Source organism: Mauremys reevesii, linkage group 10, assembly GCF_016161935.1.
Source record: "Mauremys reevesii isolate NIE-2019 linkage group 10, ASM1616193v1, whole genome shotgun sequence".
NCBI lineage: Eukaryota > Metazoa > Chordata > Testudines > Geoemydidae > Mauremys > Mauremys reevesii.
The window spans coordinates 76,015,776-76,030,483 of NC_052632.1; the positions used below are offsets into that span (position 1 = coordinate 76,015,776).

A 14,708-nucleotide genomic window follows, 5' to 3' on the forward strand; every position below is an offset into this window, starting at 1 on the left:
TCCGCGGCTCCAGGGCGCCACCTTCGGGCTCCTCAGCGCGACGGGCCGCGGGGCGAGGTCGGCGGGTGCCGGGGGCGCCCGCCCGGCCCGGGACTCGGACCGGCCCCGCTGTCAGACCCGCGCGGGGAAGGGCCAAAGCAGGCACCGAGCAGCCTCCTGGCCCGAGTGTCTGCGGAACAGCTGCCGCCTTCCGCCCCAGAGGTGGCTGCATGTCCGTGGTGGGGGAGTGCGCCCGCCTGCATCCCCTACCTGCCTCATGGGGTGGCCTGAGGGATATTATGCTGTTTGGATCAGGGCCCCAGCACTGGCCATTAGATGTCCTATAGCTCAGTGGTTTGAGCATTGGTTTGCTAAACTAAAAGTTGTGAGTTCAATCCTTGAGGGGGCCACTTAGGGGTCTGGGTCAAAAATCTGTCTGGGGATTAGTCCTACTTTGAGCAGCGAGTTGGACTAGATGAGTTCCCTTCTACCCCTGAAAAAAGAACAGGAGTACTTGTGGCACCTTAAAGACTAACAAATTTATTTTAGCATGAGCTTTCAAAAAGGTGGCCCTGCACAGTGTTTACACTATATACCACTTATTATCAAGAGCTCTGTGATTGTGGGGTGGCAGGCCCTGCAAGAGAGGAAATATTATTGAGAGTTATTATTTGCCTGGGGCTGAAAACGTGATCGGAGCTGCACAATTCATTATTGTCCTTCTAAATGGCCTGACAGCTGTCAGAGGCCACTTCCCTTCCCCTTTGTATTATGGTCACCCCTGTAGGCTCTAACTAAGATCAGGCCCTGAGCAAACACCTCACATAGCAAGAGATAGTCCCTGCCCCATAAAGTTCACAATCTAAATAGACAAAGATAAACCAAGTGTGGAGGGAAATAAGTCCTTGTCTATATTGCACTGGTTTAGCTGAACTGATTTGGTTAAATGGATTTCATTAAACTACTGTGAAGCTCAGTTTGGATACTCTGGGTTTGTGTTAAAAGTGGCCTATTTAGGATTGTTTGTCAACGTGAGTCAATAACTAAATCAATAGCCTATTCTTAACTAAATGACTCCTTTCTGCCTTTGAAAATCTCCCCCTTTGAACAGCAGCTCTGGCTAACGTGGTCTCAATGAAGATGGGCATAAGGGGAGGGGGTAAGAAAGACTCCCTCCAAATCAAATAGTTTTTTGTCTCTAAGCCACTCTAACCCTCAGGGGTTTGCTTTGTGGGGAAGTCCTCTCCAAAACGTAAAGGGGTGGCAGAGATGGCATCTGGTCTGGTGTATTGCAACCAAACCTCTCAACGTGCTGCAGCCCAAGATCTGGAATACAGTGTGGAAGAAATGAAATATGATAGCGCAGGAATCTGTAAACAGCATGAGATTAGTTTCTATATCCTAATTTTCTCTGCCCTCAGTCCCATGACTCAGCATTCCTGGTGTCATTAACTTACAATAACCAAAGTGCAAGGAGACCAGGCCTGTGTGGGACGGAGGGAGATATGGTTCTGGACATGAGGGCACCTGTGAAACAGCTGTGAGAAGCGAGCAAAGCCAGGTGGGTAGGTCTCCCTGCCTACCCATCTCCTTTTGGGATGAATCCCCACCAGGACAAGAGAGAAAGTGGACAGGAGGAAGTACTTCTTAGCATATGCGCAATGTGCCTCAGGTGGCACGTGACCAGAATTCATCACCGAATTTGGTCCTCTGGTTGGATCATTAGCTTCCCCAGCTTGGGCCAGGTGCTGATGGAGAGTGCGACATGAACACTGATCCATGCCCCCTGAGGAAGTACTGACACACCTGTTTGGATCTTGGATTTCTAAGCACACTTGTTATAGACATGATTAAGATCAGAAGTGCAAAAAGGTATGGAGAAAGTGAATAGGGAATTTTTATTTTATCCTTTCATATAACGCAAGAACTAGGTGTCACCTGATGAAATGAATAGGCAGCTGGTTTAAAACAAACATGAGGAAGTATTTCTTCACACAATGCACTGTCAACCTGTGGAACTTGTTGCTGTGGATGTTGTGAAGGCCAAAACTATAACTGGGTTGAAAAAAATAATTAGATAAATTCGTGGAGGATAGGTGCATCAATGGCTATTAGCCAGGATGGACAGGACACAAGCCCATGCTCCGGATGTCCCTAAACCTCCAACTTCCAGAAGCTGGGACTGGGCAACAGGATGGATCACTCAAAATTGCCCTGTTCTGTTCATTCCCTCTGAAGCATCTGGCACTGACCACTGTCAGAAGACAGGATACTGGGCTAGATGGACCATTGGCCTGACCCAGTATGGCCGTTCTTACAACCATTGCTGAAAGCCATCAAGACTGCAATCTAGGGCCATCAACTAATGGTCCATCTCCATGGAACAAAGGCCTTTCTACACAGGAGCTTGCAAGGGAGAGGAACAAACATGACTGGCTGGACTGGGAATGTGAACACACGGCACTGAGCTAGGGGCTCTGTTTTAGAGCTCTGTGGAAGGGGTCCTTACCATTGGCACACATAAGAAGGCTATACAGGAGAGACTCTGCCCTGCCTGCAGTTCTGATGAACTACACACTCACTGAAGGGGTGAGCTTAACCCGGGGGAGAATGTCTCTCAGGACTTCAATTATTTTCAATTATCTGCAACTTGAGTGCTTTTAATGGCAAAGTCACTGTGGTTAAGAAATTCCTTCGCTAAGCCTGTGTTCTTTGCTTGCTTGCCAGGGTTTCTCTGAAGGAATTAAATGAGTGTCCACACCCTGTGTAGAGCGCCGAGGGAGTGCATGAAACCGGGAGGACTCAGAAGGTCTCAGACATTGGTTTGAGGGTCTAGAGAGTTAGTGTCCAATGTCCCAGGGAAGGATGCAAGACGAGAGGGCTGGGCCCAGGAGAATGCCTGGCATTCCAGAGCTAGAAACAGTGATGAAACTACCCAGATCCAGCAGACTCAGAATTATATGGGACCCAGCAATTGGGTCCGCTTGCACAGACTGGTGGCCAGGCAGAGGGGTACTGGGCCAGTTTATAACTAAAGCTGGTAAGGAAATATGCTCAGTTATTACAGTGCATCCTTATCACACATACCACGAGAATGCCCACACACCTCTCCACATAAACAGCCACACATGTCCCAGCATCGCTGCATGAGAGATGAGGGATGCAGTTAACGGATAAACTGCATGGCCCAAGCACTCCAGCAGGGGGAAGCCAGTCTATATGCAGCAGAAGAACTCAATGAATTTTTGAGCTAGAGTCAGATTTTGATCTCAGTTACTCTGGTGTAAATCCAGAATGATGCAAGTCAAAGGAATCACTGAGGAGTTACACCAATGTAACTGACCTCCGTCAGACTCTGGCCTCTCATGCGAGCTGATAGCATTTTCAATAGCAAGTATGCAAAGCTGGGGAAGTGAGAAGCCAGAATGGCTGAGGGGTGTAATTGCTATATACGTCCCAGTGGCTTGTGCTCGTTATCAGAATCCATTCATAGCATGCTGCTGATCTGTGTATTGACTCACAAAGAGATGTTAAGTATCAGAGGGGTAGCCGTGTTAGTCTGGATCTGTAAAAGCAACAAAGAATCCTGTGGCACCTTATAGACTAACAGACGTTTTGCAGCATGAGCTTTCGTGGGTGAATACCCACTTCTTCAGATGCAAGTAGGGTGTTGTAGGTGCAGTTAGACACTAGGGGCTGAATCCTGCTCCCCCAGAAGCCAACGAGGGTCTTGTGTCTCCTGTTTTGAATCACGTATAGTCTAATCGTGACTGGCTCTGAGGCTCCCTTTACAGATCACACTTGGTTTCCTGTTTCATCACGTCACCAGCCTCTGCTGAGTTCCACCCCCTACATTTGACACAAGTGAAAGGAGGAAGACTAAAAATAACAGGCCAGAGGTGCCAACAAGGTGTTTGGAAATGAAGCCACTGTGGGGACTTTCTTCCCTTTCTCCTGGATTCACCCAAGGTTCTGAATACCCTTCACCCAGAGCGTCTCAGGGAAAAGCTGCACACTGAGACGTTGTAGGTGGACGGCTCTGTAAACCACCAGAACGAGTCAGCAAAAAAGACAGGAACAACCATCAAATTCTTTTCCTCCAGGGAAACGTCCCATCTTGGAGATCAATCCAGGCCCATAACCTTGGTGCGGAGCCCAAGCTCTCCAGCAGCATTCTTCTTCTCACCTGAATTTCCCCCACCGATTTATAGTCCTTCTCTCATGGTAAAAGTGGACATTAAATTAAGCCCTTGTTTCCCAGAGACCAAATAACATCTCTGCCCCCATCAGACCCTTTTATAGTGAAGCCATTTCCCACCCCATCACCCCTCGACCTGCTTTGCTCTAAGCCATCATTTACTGAGAATCATTGGCACTCTTGTTCCGTTCCCAGCAAATGGAGCTTCATTGTAACTGAGTTCCCCACGTGCAGCTCATTGCAGGATCAGCTCTCAAGTATCTTCCACTGCCTATCACTCTGGCAAGTCTTTATTTGCTTTGGACTATGTTCTATAATCAGTTGTGTACCGAAAAAGAATATGACTTAATGCTGGCCAGACAACAATGTCGCATTGGACTGATGATTACAATGCAATGGGTATAATACGATTTCATGTCAGCCCCGTAACGATGGTGCAGTGGGCTGCCTATGTTACATCTTGGCTTGTCAATTCTCCTCTCCTAATTTCTCGGTGATCCTATTTGGGGAGAGTAGGATATCAGATTGGTGGGTGTGGTTTTGTTGTTGGTGTTGGTTTGTTTAAGATTCTCCAAGAAAACTCATTTTGACTTAACAAACACACTGGAGAAAAAGCAGGCACAAATGAGGTATCTCGAGTCTTTATTTAAATCCTACTCCACAAGAAATGATGTCCTCTAGCATTATCATTATATTTTTTATTAAATACTGTGTTAAATATAAAATACTGCTTCACAAGAGTGGATGGCAGAAAATACAAGACACTAAAAAAAAATCACTCTACAAATCTCATTCACAGACATCCTAAATGTTACAAGTCATTAAAAGTTAGTATCAAAGGTTATGACAATCAGATAATCCCTGGTTATACAATAGAAAGGATTTATAAAGCACAAGAAGATCTGGAACTTGACAGTAATGGAGCCTCCTGCTTGGCAAATCCTGCACTGTGTGAATGAGATCTGAAGCCGGAGGGGATATTCAGAGCACAATGGGAGTTAGACTTTCACCTCCCATTGACAAGCCATGGGAACTGGGCAAACAACTCTCATTTCTGCCTTTGAAAATCTCCCCCTGGATTTGGCTTTAAGCAGAAGATGGGCATAAGGGCGGTCTAGAAAGACCCCCTCCAAATCAAATAGTTTGTTGTCTCTAAGCCATTCTAACCCACAAGGGTTTGCTTTGTGGGGAAGTCCTCTCCAAAACGTAAAGGGGTGGCAGAGACGGCGTCTGGTCTGTTGTATTGCAACCAAACCTCTTAACGTGCTGCGGCGCAAGATCTGGGATATAACGTGGAAGAAATGAAATATGATAGCACAGGAATCTGTAAACAGCATGAGATTAGTTTCTATATCCTAATTTTCTGTGCCTTTGGTCCCATGATTCAGCATTCCTGCTGTCATTAACTTACAATAACCAAAGTGCGAGGAGACCAGGCCTGTGTGGGACGGAGGGAGATATGGCTCTGGACATGAGGGCATCTGTGAGACAGCTGTGAGAAGCGAGCAAAGCCAGGTGGGTAGATTTCCCTGCCCACCCACCTCCTATAGGGATGAAGCCCCACCAGGACAAGGAGATAAAGTGGAGTGTTTTGCCTAGGAGGTGGGGGGCTGGGCAGGAGGAAGTGCTCCCGCACCTGTTTGGACCTTGGATTTCGGAGCACACTTGTTATAGGCAGTGTGACCGTTAAGACCAGAAGTGCAAAAATAAAGACAGCAGGTACTAAAGGAGCAGAACCATGTCTCAATTGCTGCTCCCAGCTGTGGTCATTTTTTCCTTTGTTTAGTTACTGCTTTTTCTATGGCAGTTTCAAGTTTTGGTGCCTCACTGGTCACTTTGTGGCCTTGGTTACTAAGGGGTATTTGCCCAGCAGAGGAAATCAGGTTTGGGGTTCTCTACCATACGCATCTGTCCTGTGGAACTCTGTCCCTGTGACACTGAGTCAATGAAAGTGAAGGAGGAAAGTAGCTGTAGGCTGGAGCTGCTCTCATTCTGATGTGACTCTGAGACTCAAATCTAGATCTGTTAAGCAGCCATCTGGTTCCAGGCGAAGTGGGTCTCCTTCAGAATCAAGTACGTAGCACTTATGCAGCACTGAACAATCTCAAAGTGCTTTACAAACATCAGTTCATCAGCCCCATGAGGTAGGTCAGTATCATTATCCCCATTTGACAGATAGGGAAATTGAGGCACAGAATGTTTAAGTGACTTGCCCAAGGTCAACCAGCAAGACCGTGGCAGAGGTGGGGATAGAACCCAGGAAGTCCTGCCTCCCAGTTCTGTGTTCAGGCCACACCTCCTTCTATCATAACCAGGAAATGGTCCCAAACAGCCACCTGTTCATTTTACACAGGTTTATTTTGCTTAACAGCTGGTAAGGATTAAGAGCAGCCACAGGGTAAGAACCACGGAAGCAGGTGAAGGGGCACAGAAAGGTGCAGGGAGGAAACAGCCATACAGATTCCTATTTCAAACACCCTTCTGAGCCGAGATGGGCTCAACCCAGGGCAGTTCAGCCCCCAAAGTCTGGGTCTGGGGTTCTGGATTGGGCCCCTCTACCTTCTACTGAGGCTATTGGACATTTAGATCTCAGTTTTGGAAAAGTGTGGGGGGGTCCCACTTGTACATGGAGCATTGCCACAGTGAGCTGCTAAGAAGAGTCTAGGCAGACGGGATAGTAACTGGAGCTACACCACTGGAAACATCCCCTTTCTCCAGTGAGATGGTCTCGTGACTAACAGCTCACCCAGCTGCCTTTCCAGCTCCCTGGAGGCGATGCACGGTGGAACATTTGGGAGTTTGGCAGTGGAATAGCTCCTTGATGGTAAGGGGGCAAATTCCGCTCTCTTTACCCCAGTGCAGCCCTGTTGATTTCAATGGAATGAAAACAGTGCAACTGAGAGCCAACTTTGGCTCATGGCTTCCTTGGAGCGATCGCTTTCCCCCCGTGGGTAAGGCACTTGGGTTCGCTCAGGTTTCTTGGGTTGTTGGAATCTGTCTGTGGCTACTAAGATACTTTAAGCATTATCCGATTCCCTCTCCTAATAACATCCCCTGCCCCTTGCATTCCCAGTCCAACCTCAGTGTGGGAGAATCTCAGCTTTCCCCTGCTGGGCTGCGGCAGACCCACCCATAGGTGCTGGAATTAGTGATGCTGCTGCCACACCCCCGGCTTGAAGTGGTTTCCACCTTACATAGGGTTTACACTTTGGTTCAAGTGCTCTCAGCACCCCCACGATACAAATTGTTCCAGCCCCCCTGGACCCACCTCTGCTCACTGCCTGCCCTGCATCTGCCTGACTCCAACTCCACCCAGCCCGATTGCTCTGTGACTCCCCTACCCGGAAGAGGAGAGGGACTTGGGCAGCCACATAGGCCTTGCTAGGAACACAGGGCTTCTCCCCTCTGGACATGCAACAGAATAGAGCTTCTGCACCTGCAGACTCCAGGCAACTTAGCTAAGAGGTTGTACAAATGACCGAGGAAAGCCACAGGCACAAATATGTAGGCACTCACACAAGCAACATGGGAAAGAGAGCACTGGTGCCTTAGCCAATGGATGTGTGAATACATGCAGGGTAGCTCCTGGTTGGGACATGTCTATCCAGCAATGCCACTTGTACATTTTCCTTATCAAAGCATAAACCTCTTGAACCAGAAACTTACAAGTGAGACTCTAGCCAGCATTTCAAGAGGGGGCAAATTTAACCAGGCACTTTCTAATCCTCTCTTTGGGGAACGACAATACACAGGAGGGCTTGCCCATTAGGGCCCAATCCTGCAAGTGTCCTCAGCTCCCATCCAGGTCAGTGAGAGTTGAGGGCACTCAGCACCCACAGAGTCAGGCCCTTGAAAGTGCGTGGGATGGGGACCAGTGGCTGCACTCCTACAAAATATCCCAAATCTTGTCAAACAAATGATGCTGCAGTTCCGATTAACCCGGGGGATTAGCAGAGAAATCAGTCAGTTTGGAGGCTTCCCAGGTCTGCCTATGAATTTCAGGGTAGGGCTAAAAAGGGAGGAATTCTTTCAGGCAATATCCCTTATGGGGAAACAGTGACGTGTTAATACACAAGGCCACACGTTGGTCCCCTTCTTGTGCACATGCAAATTGGCACGTGCAAATAGGGTGACTGGGCGCTTAAGAGAGTTTTGCACCCTCTACTGGGTGTGCATACAAATTCTCCATGCCAGCTTGGCCCACAGCGACAATAAGGATTGTGTCGTCCTTTGGAAGAGGGGTCATGTTTGATTTTTCTGATGGACATTTACAGATGGACAAACTGAGGCACAAAGAGATTAAGTGACTTGCCCGAGGTCATACTGTCCGTCAGTGACAGCGATGTGTGTAGAACCCAGGAGTCCTGAATCCCAGTCCCTTTGGTAACTACAAGACAACAGTGCCTCTGTCCTGAATGTATTAAATTTATCTCCTACGGAGAAAAATACCCTGGCACTGGCAGTAGGATCAGCTTGGATGCAGAGACACTTGGGTCAAGCAGACCCGACCGGAGGCCTGTCTCCAGCAAAGGCCTGACAGAGACGGCTCATGGGGATCTGGGTTGGACTCTGAGCTGCTGGCAGCACAAGCGAACTGAGGAAGGCGATCTGCTGCTCCTTTAGGTTACAGAAGGAAAGTTTTAGCTGTTATCAGTGCCACTGATCTGCAAGCTCCAGACCCACAGGGTATGTCTACACTGCAGCTAGGGGCGAGCTTCCCAGCTGGGGAAGACAGAATTGCACTAGCCCTGTTCTAGCTAGCATGCTAAAAGTATGCTTGCAGCTCGGGGGTGGGCAGGCTTAGAGTCAGGTGGCTAGCTCAAGCCACTGAATGTGCTGCAACTTCCACCCCGCTATTTTTAGCACCAGCAGAGCTAGCACAGAGGGGGTGCCTCTCCCAGCCGCACTATAGACTTACCCACAGAGATCCAGAGCGCTCTCTCTGCGGGGTTAAAACCAGAGGCTGAGGCTGTGCACTTCACACCAGAGGCCTCTGATGTTCAACTCTGTTATAGCGTTACTGTGCCAAGCCCATCCCTGGTGTATGTATCTCAAGTCAATGGAGATGCATTAGCGATTAATTTGGGCCACTGTCTCCCTTCCGAAGGGACCAGCAAAGAGTTGCCCGAGGAGTTAATGACTAGAGATGGAAATCTCTGTCCCAGGTTCCAGACTCTCATGTGGAGCCTGGCCTGAGGGTTTTGGAAATTCAGCTGTGAGCTCAGCAGGTAGGAAGCTGTGGAGTGATGGTCTGAGATCTGCTGGCAGCACCAGCTCAATGCCACCCTCAATATTAATAATTAAAAATCAGTGCATGACTTTCACCCTGACCCTTCCTTTCTAGATCGAGAGATTACTTCCACTCCAGAGCTCCCCAGCAACAGATCAAGGAAACGGAGATCATGTCCATTTGATAAAACAGAGGCCCACCCACTCATCTGTCCCATAATGAGGATGCAATTGCAGTCAGATATTTACATGTGCAATTACCTTATATTGTATGTGTAAATCAAGGCCATAACCTCACTCATCCATAACAGTTCAGGAAGCCAGAACACAGGAATAAAACAGCTTTCAGTTCCTAATGATCCTGTATTAAAAAACCCAAGCCAAGTTGATGGCAGTTCATTCAAAAACTCACTGCACCGTTGCTGGGAATAACAGTGATTGAGGGCATTTGAACCGTAAAAGCTCTGATATCTCCCATTGATGATCATTCTCTTGTACCTGCTGGAAGTCAGGTTAATGACTTGGGGTCAGAATCCTGCTGGGACCCTGAACAAACAGCAGCAATCTGCAGACACTGACCAGAGAGCCAGGAAACAGAACGTACGTTCTGCACATTCACGATGGTCCAAAGAACTGGGTAAAGTATCTGGCAAGCTCATCTGAATTCAGCGCAGATACAAAGGCATCCGATCGTCTGCAGAGTATCAACATCAGGGCCACCCAGAGGATTCAGGGGGCCTGGGGAAATTTTGGGGGCCCCTTCCATTAAAAAAAAGTTGCAATACTATAGAATACTATATTCTCGTGGGGGGCCCCTCCAGGGCACAGAGCCTGGGGCAAATTGCCCCACTTGCCCCACCCTCTGGGTGGCCCTGATCAACATTCACCCTGAGGGAGATCCTTAGCCCCAATAGGCCCCTCATTCCTGGCTGACAACTGCCTCCTGACATCCATTCCCACTACCATGCGTGTGTTTTATAAGGGGCCAGCACCAAGATATTGCAATGAGTGGAGCTCTAGTCATACAACAGTTTCCCACCCTGACATGGAAGTTCTTTAGTATAATCCTGTTCAATGATCTACCCAAAATTATAGCATCATTGTGATCCATCTCCCCTCTCGACACACCCACTGCACGCTAAATGGAAGAGTCCATCACACATGGGTTTTGGAGCAATAAAGATTCGCCTAAAAGTAGCTACAAATCTAGGCTGCTGACAGCCATCAAGAGAACGGCGCTAACCCCAGTGTAGCCTACCGAATGCATGCAGCACAAGGAGGACACACAAAACCCCTGAATCCCGATCCACATTTTCTAGATTATTCTATCAGGTTTACATTTCTAGTTTGCAAAAAACGATATCGAGTGAATCGTGATCCAGCCAGATGGAGGGGTTGATCCAGATTCACCCTCTTCCCTCTGCCGGGCAAAGGCACACAAGTGGCAAAGGCTTTGAATAGGGATCTCGCTTTTGAACCACAGCTGGGGCTGAAGATGGGGGGGAAAGCAAAGTGCATCGTGTACGAAATGTCTGAATGCCCATCTATAAGGAATGTACAGAGTTGTCCGCTGGATACTGGCTTAGACGCAAGGTTTTCCAGTGCTCAGAGACTCTAGGGAGTCCTGGAATGGATTCAAGTTTCAGTCACATGTAAGGCTTTGCTGACCCTGGGCCCTCCAGTCACAAAGTGCTTTTATAGATCATACGGTTCACCAGCAAACCTGGGCGGTGTCCATTTCAAGGACTGGGGTCCCAACTCAGTGCTGCCCCCTCATCCGCATGTGGCCAGTTGAGGTATTGCAGCTGCAGATAAAATAGATGGCTCCAGCTGGAAGCTTATCAGTTCAGCTGGTCTTTGGATTGCAGAGCGCTGGTGAGGGCAGATGCGCTGCTGGAATAACCATCTCCAGTCTATAGCCGGGGGGGTCACTCTGAGGCTAGCAGGGGCGATGGCTTGTTTGCTTTGTTACATAAACTAAGACGTTACCATTCAGCAGGGGACAGGGGATGTCAGGAATTTTCAGTGATCTGATTAAACCCTTAAAACAAACCTCAGATCCTGGGGAGAAAGTGCAGGGTTCCAGGCCTGCCCTGGCTCTGTTAGTGAAACTCTCTCCTATCTCCCTTCTGTAACTAAGGCCTGGGAACTAGGGTAAAAACTGAATCCCAGGGCATGGAGGCCAAATCCCTACCGCAGCCAAGAGACACCCTTGCAATTTGAGGTTTCCACTGAACTGATTCCTCAAGACCCCTGCCCCCAGGTTACCCCTTCACCGGACCCTATTTTTGGGGTGAAAGTCATAATAAATTCTTACCGGTACGGGGGTCAGCTCTGGCCTTGGGCAGAAGGGGCAGGCCTGGGGGGTCAGCCTCCCCCAGCCAGCCAATCTGCGCTGCCCGGCCCCTACCGCCTGGGGATCCAGCGGCGATTTAAAAGGGCCTGGGGCTCCGGCCACTGCCGCAGTAGCAGCAGTGGTGGCCAGGAGCCTCTGGCCCTTTTAAATTGCCGGCCCCGGGGCAGCTGCCCTTTTGCCCCGCCCTGTCAGCGGCCCGGGGTGGGCAAAAGGGGAAATGACGTTAACATGAGCTGCGTACGGGCTGGTACCAGCTTCTTACTGGTACACCGTACCGGCCCGTACCGGCTTTCACTCCTGCCCTATTTGCTGCATATCGAGGCCTTGGACAACCCAGATTTTCCAAAGTGCTGCACACCTGCAACCTTAGTAGAAGTCAACAGAAACTGCTGGTGCTTAGCCCATGGTTCTGGCATGCTGACCATGTGCATTTTGACACCTCCTTAGTAACTAGAGGGTCTGTGGCAAGATAAGGGAACCTCACCCAGCAGCAGGAGGAGGAGAGCAGAGGAGAATAGACCCCTTTGCGTATACAGAGACTTTCTAAAGGCTACAGAAGGAGTGAAATCGCTAAGGATACATCTACACAGCTAAACACCCCACAGCAGCAAGTCTCAGGGACAGAGTCAACCGATGGGGGCTGGGGAGGCAGGGCTAAAAATAGCAATGTCGATGTTTGAGCTGGGCCTGGCCTTGGAAACCCTGTGAGGTGCGAGGGTCTCAGAGCCCAGGCTCCAGCCCACACTTGAATGTCTCCACTGCTATGTTTAGTCCTGCAGCGCGAGCCTCAGGCAGTCGACCCAGGCTCTGAGACTTGCTGGCCGGGGTCTCTTTGTGCTGCATAGACGTACGCACCGAAATCTCTGCATGGAAACAAGAGTGATGAAAGCCCTAGAATGGGAGCGGCTTCCTCTGGATACAGCTGAAGAGCTGTGCACAGGATACAGTGTGCGAATCCTCCCCACTCTACAGAGACGAGATTTAAAATATCAATGGAAACAACTCTCCCATCAGAAGCCTAGGAACGGCCAACCCTGCACCTTCTCTGGCAGATTGCGACACTGGCAGCTCTATTAAAAACAGGAATTCAACCCCAGTGCCAGTCGGTCCCCGGGCCAGAGTTGAACTTGGTCCTATGAGTGGTAACTCATCCTAGGGTGAGGCAGGCTCCCTGATTCCTTTCGCATCCCATCTCCACACTTGGGATCCCAATCACACTAAGATTTTATCCTGCCGCTACAGCCTGGCCAAACCCAGAACTTCTTTTCCAACCCCACTCTCTGCCTTCAGAACGCTGTGGGCCGGGGAAACGTGATCTTAACTGCCCCTGGTTAAACCAAGCTCAGGTTCACCTTGCTCGTCTGCTGCCACAAGAACCTGCTTTCCCCGAAGTTAGTTGTACAGGGGGCGGAGGGAGCAGGGGGGTATCCCTTTAAGGAAAAAACCCATAAAAAAGAGCCCCATCAGATGACAGACGTGGTTGACTCTTGTGAGGTCTGACATCTCCTGCCTACTCTCCTTTCTGGGCAGAATCAAGGAGCCTTGTTTAAGGAGTTGTTCCCTTAACTAGCGGGCTCGTTAGAGTGGGAAACAAACCGGTACCTTATGCTCTTATCCTGGTGTTCACTGGCGTTAAGTGTCCATTCTGCCTATCCACCTTCATGCATCACCAGCCTCCGGCGTCCCTCCTGGAGCTAACGGCTTCTATCTAAGGGGAGCCTCTCCCCTTGAAAGCAGCCAGAGGGTCCAGCAGCCAGAGCGGCAGAGACTGGGCTCCTGCTGGTTCGGGGCTCCCATTTGGATGAGGGTTTTGCAAGTGTCAAGGTTGTTCGGGACCATGTGAACACAGCCTTAGCACAAAGACCATTGCCCTGGTCGGGTCAGTCCGCTCCGCCAACAACCCCATTCACTGTTCATTTTGTTATGAAACATTTGCCTAACAACCGAACACTATACAAGGTTAAAATCAGTTTAAAATAAACCTTTTGGGCTCTTCCGTCTGCATGAGATTGGCTGGAGACGGACACCAGAGACTCCCTCCCATCAGGGGAGCGGGCCCTGGCAATGGCTTTCTGGCAGGAAACAGAGCCAAGCTCCTTGGGAAATCTGCCCCCAAGTGCCGACTGGCGTGTCCCGTGTCCTTGGGGCTCTTATCTGGACGTCTTGGCCTCCAGCACGTCGGACCGGTAGAGGTACCGCCAAATGGCATAGTAGTGGATGCCTGCTCCGGTTGCCACAAAGAGGTGCCAGATGGCATGGGCAAAGGGGATGCGCCCGTCGCTCTTGAAGAACACCGTGCCCAGGCAGTAAAAAAGCCCACCAGCCATCAGCTCCACGAGGCCATCTCGGTTCGGCTGTTCGCAAACACAGGGAGAGATAAGGGTCAGCGGTGGGGATGCCGCACTGACCCCATCGCAGTGCCCTCTCCTTCGGGCACAGCTGAGACGGAATAGCGGCAGCAGCGGCTGGAGCGAGAGGGCAAACAGCCCCACCGGCGTGTCGCTCCCACATCAGCCAGCAGGGTTTCGGCCCAGTATTTCACCTTTATATGGGACCGCTCCCCCCAAAAGAAGCCTAAGCTCTGAGCCCGGATTAGGGAGCCTAGTTCCACTCAAAAGGTATGTTGGGGTGGCCAAGGGCCACTTTGAGAGTCCAGATGCCCCGACGGAGCTTTGCACGTTTGAGAAGTGGGCGCCCCGTACAGTACGCGGCAGCCATTTAACAGCAGGGAGTCACACTAGACCGGGGCGGGGAAACTTTTTGGCCCGAGGGCCACAGCTGGGTATGGAAATTGTCTGGCAGGCCATGAATGCTCATGAAATTGGGGGTTGGGGTGCAGGAGGGTGTGAGGGCTCTGGCTGGGGATGCGGGTTCTGGGGTGGGGCTGGGGATGAGGAGTTGGGGGTGCAAGAGGGTGCTCTGGGCTGGGACTGAGAGGTTCAGAGG

At 50.1% G+C, this 14,708-nt stretch overlaps 1 protein-coding gene across 2 annotated transcripts in view; it reads right to left on the minus strand.

Annotated features, from left to right (window-relative positions):
• Nucleotides 1-4,802: 4,802 nt before the first annotated feature.
• MMD2 (monocyte to macrophage differentiation associated 2) overlaps nucleotides 4,803-14,708 on the minus strand; it is a 44,809-nt gene continuing 34,903 nt past the window's right edge. For both annotated transcript variants that reach the window (XM_039493077.1, XM_039493076.1), the window contains one exon: nucleotides 4,803-14,116. In XM_039493077.1, the coding sequence (XP_039349011.1) occupies nucleotides 13,913-14,116 (204 nt within the window). In that variant the 3' untranslated portion in view covers nucleotides 4,803-13,912. The remainder of the gene's footprint in view (nucleotides 14,117-14,708) is intronic.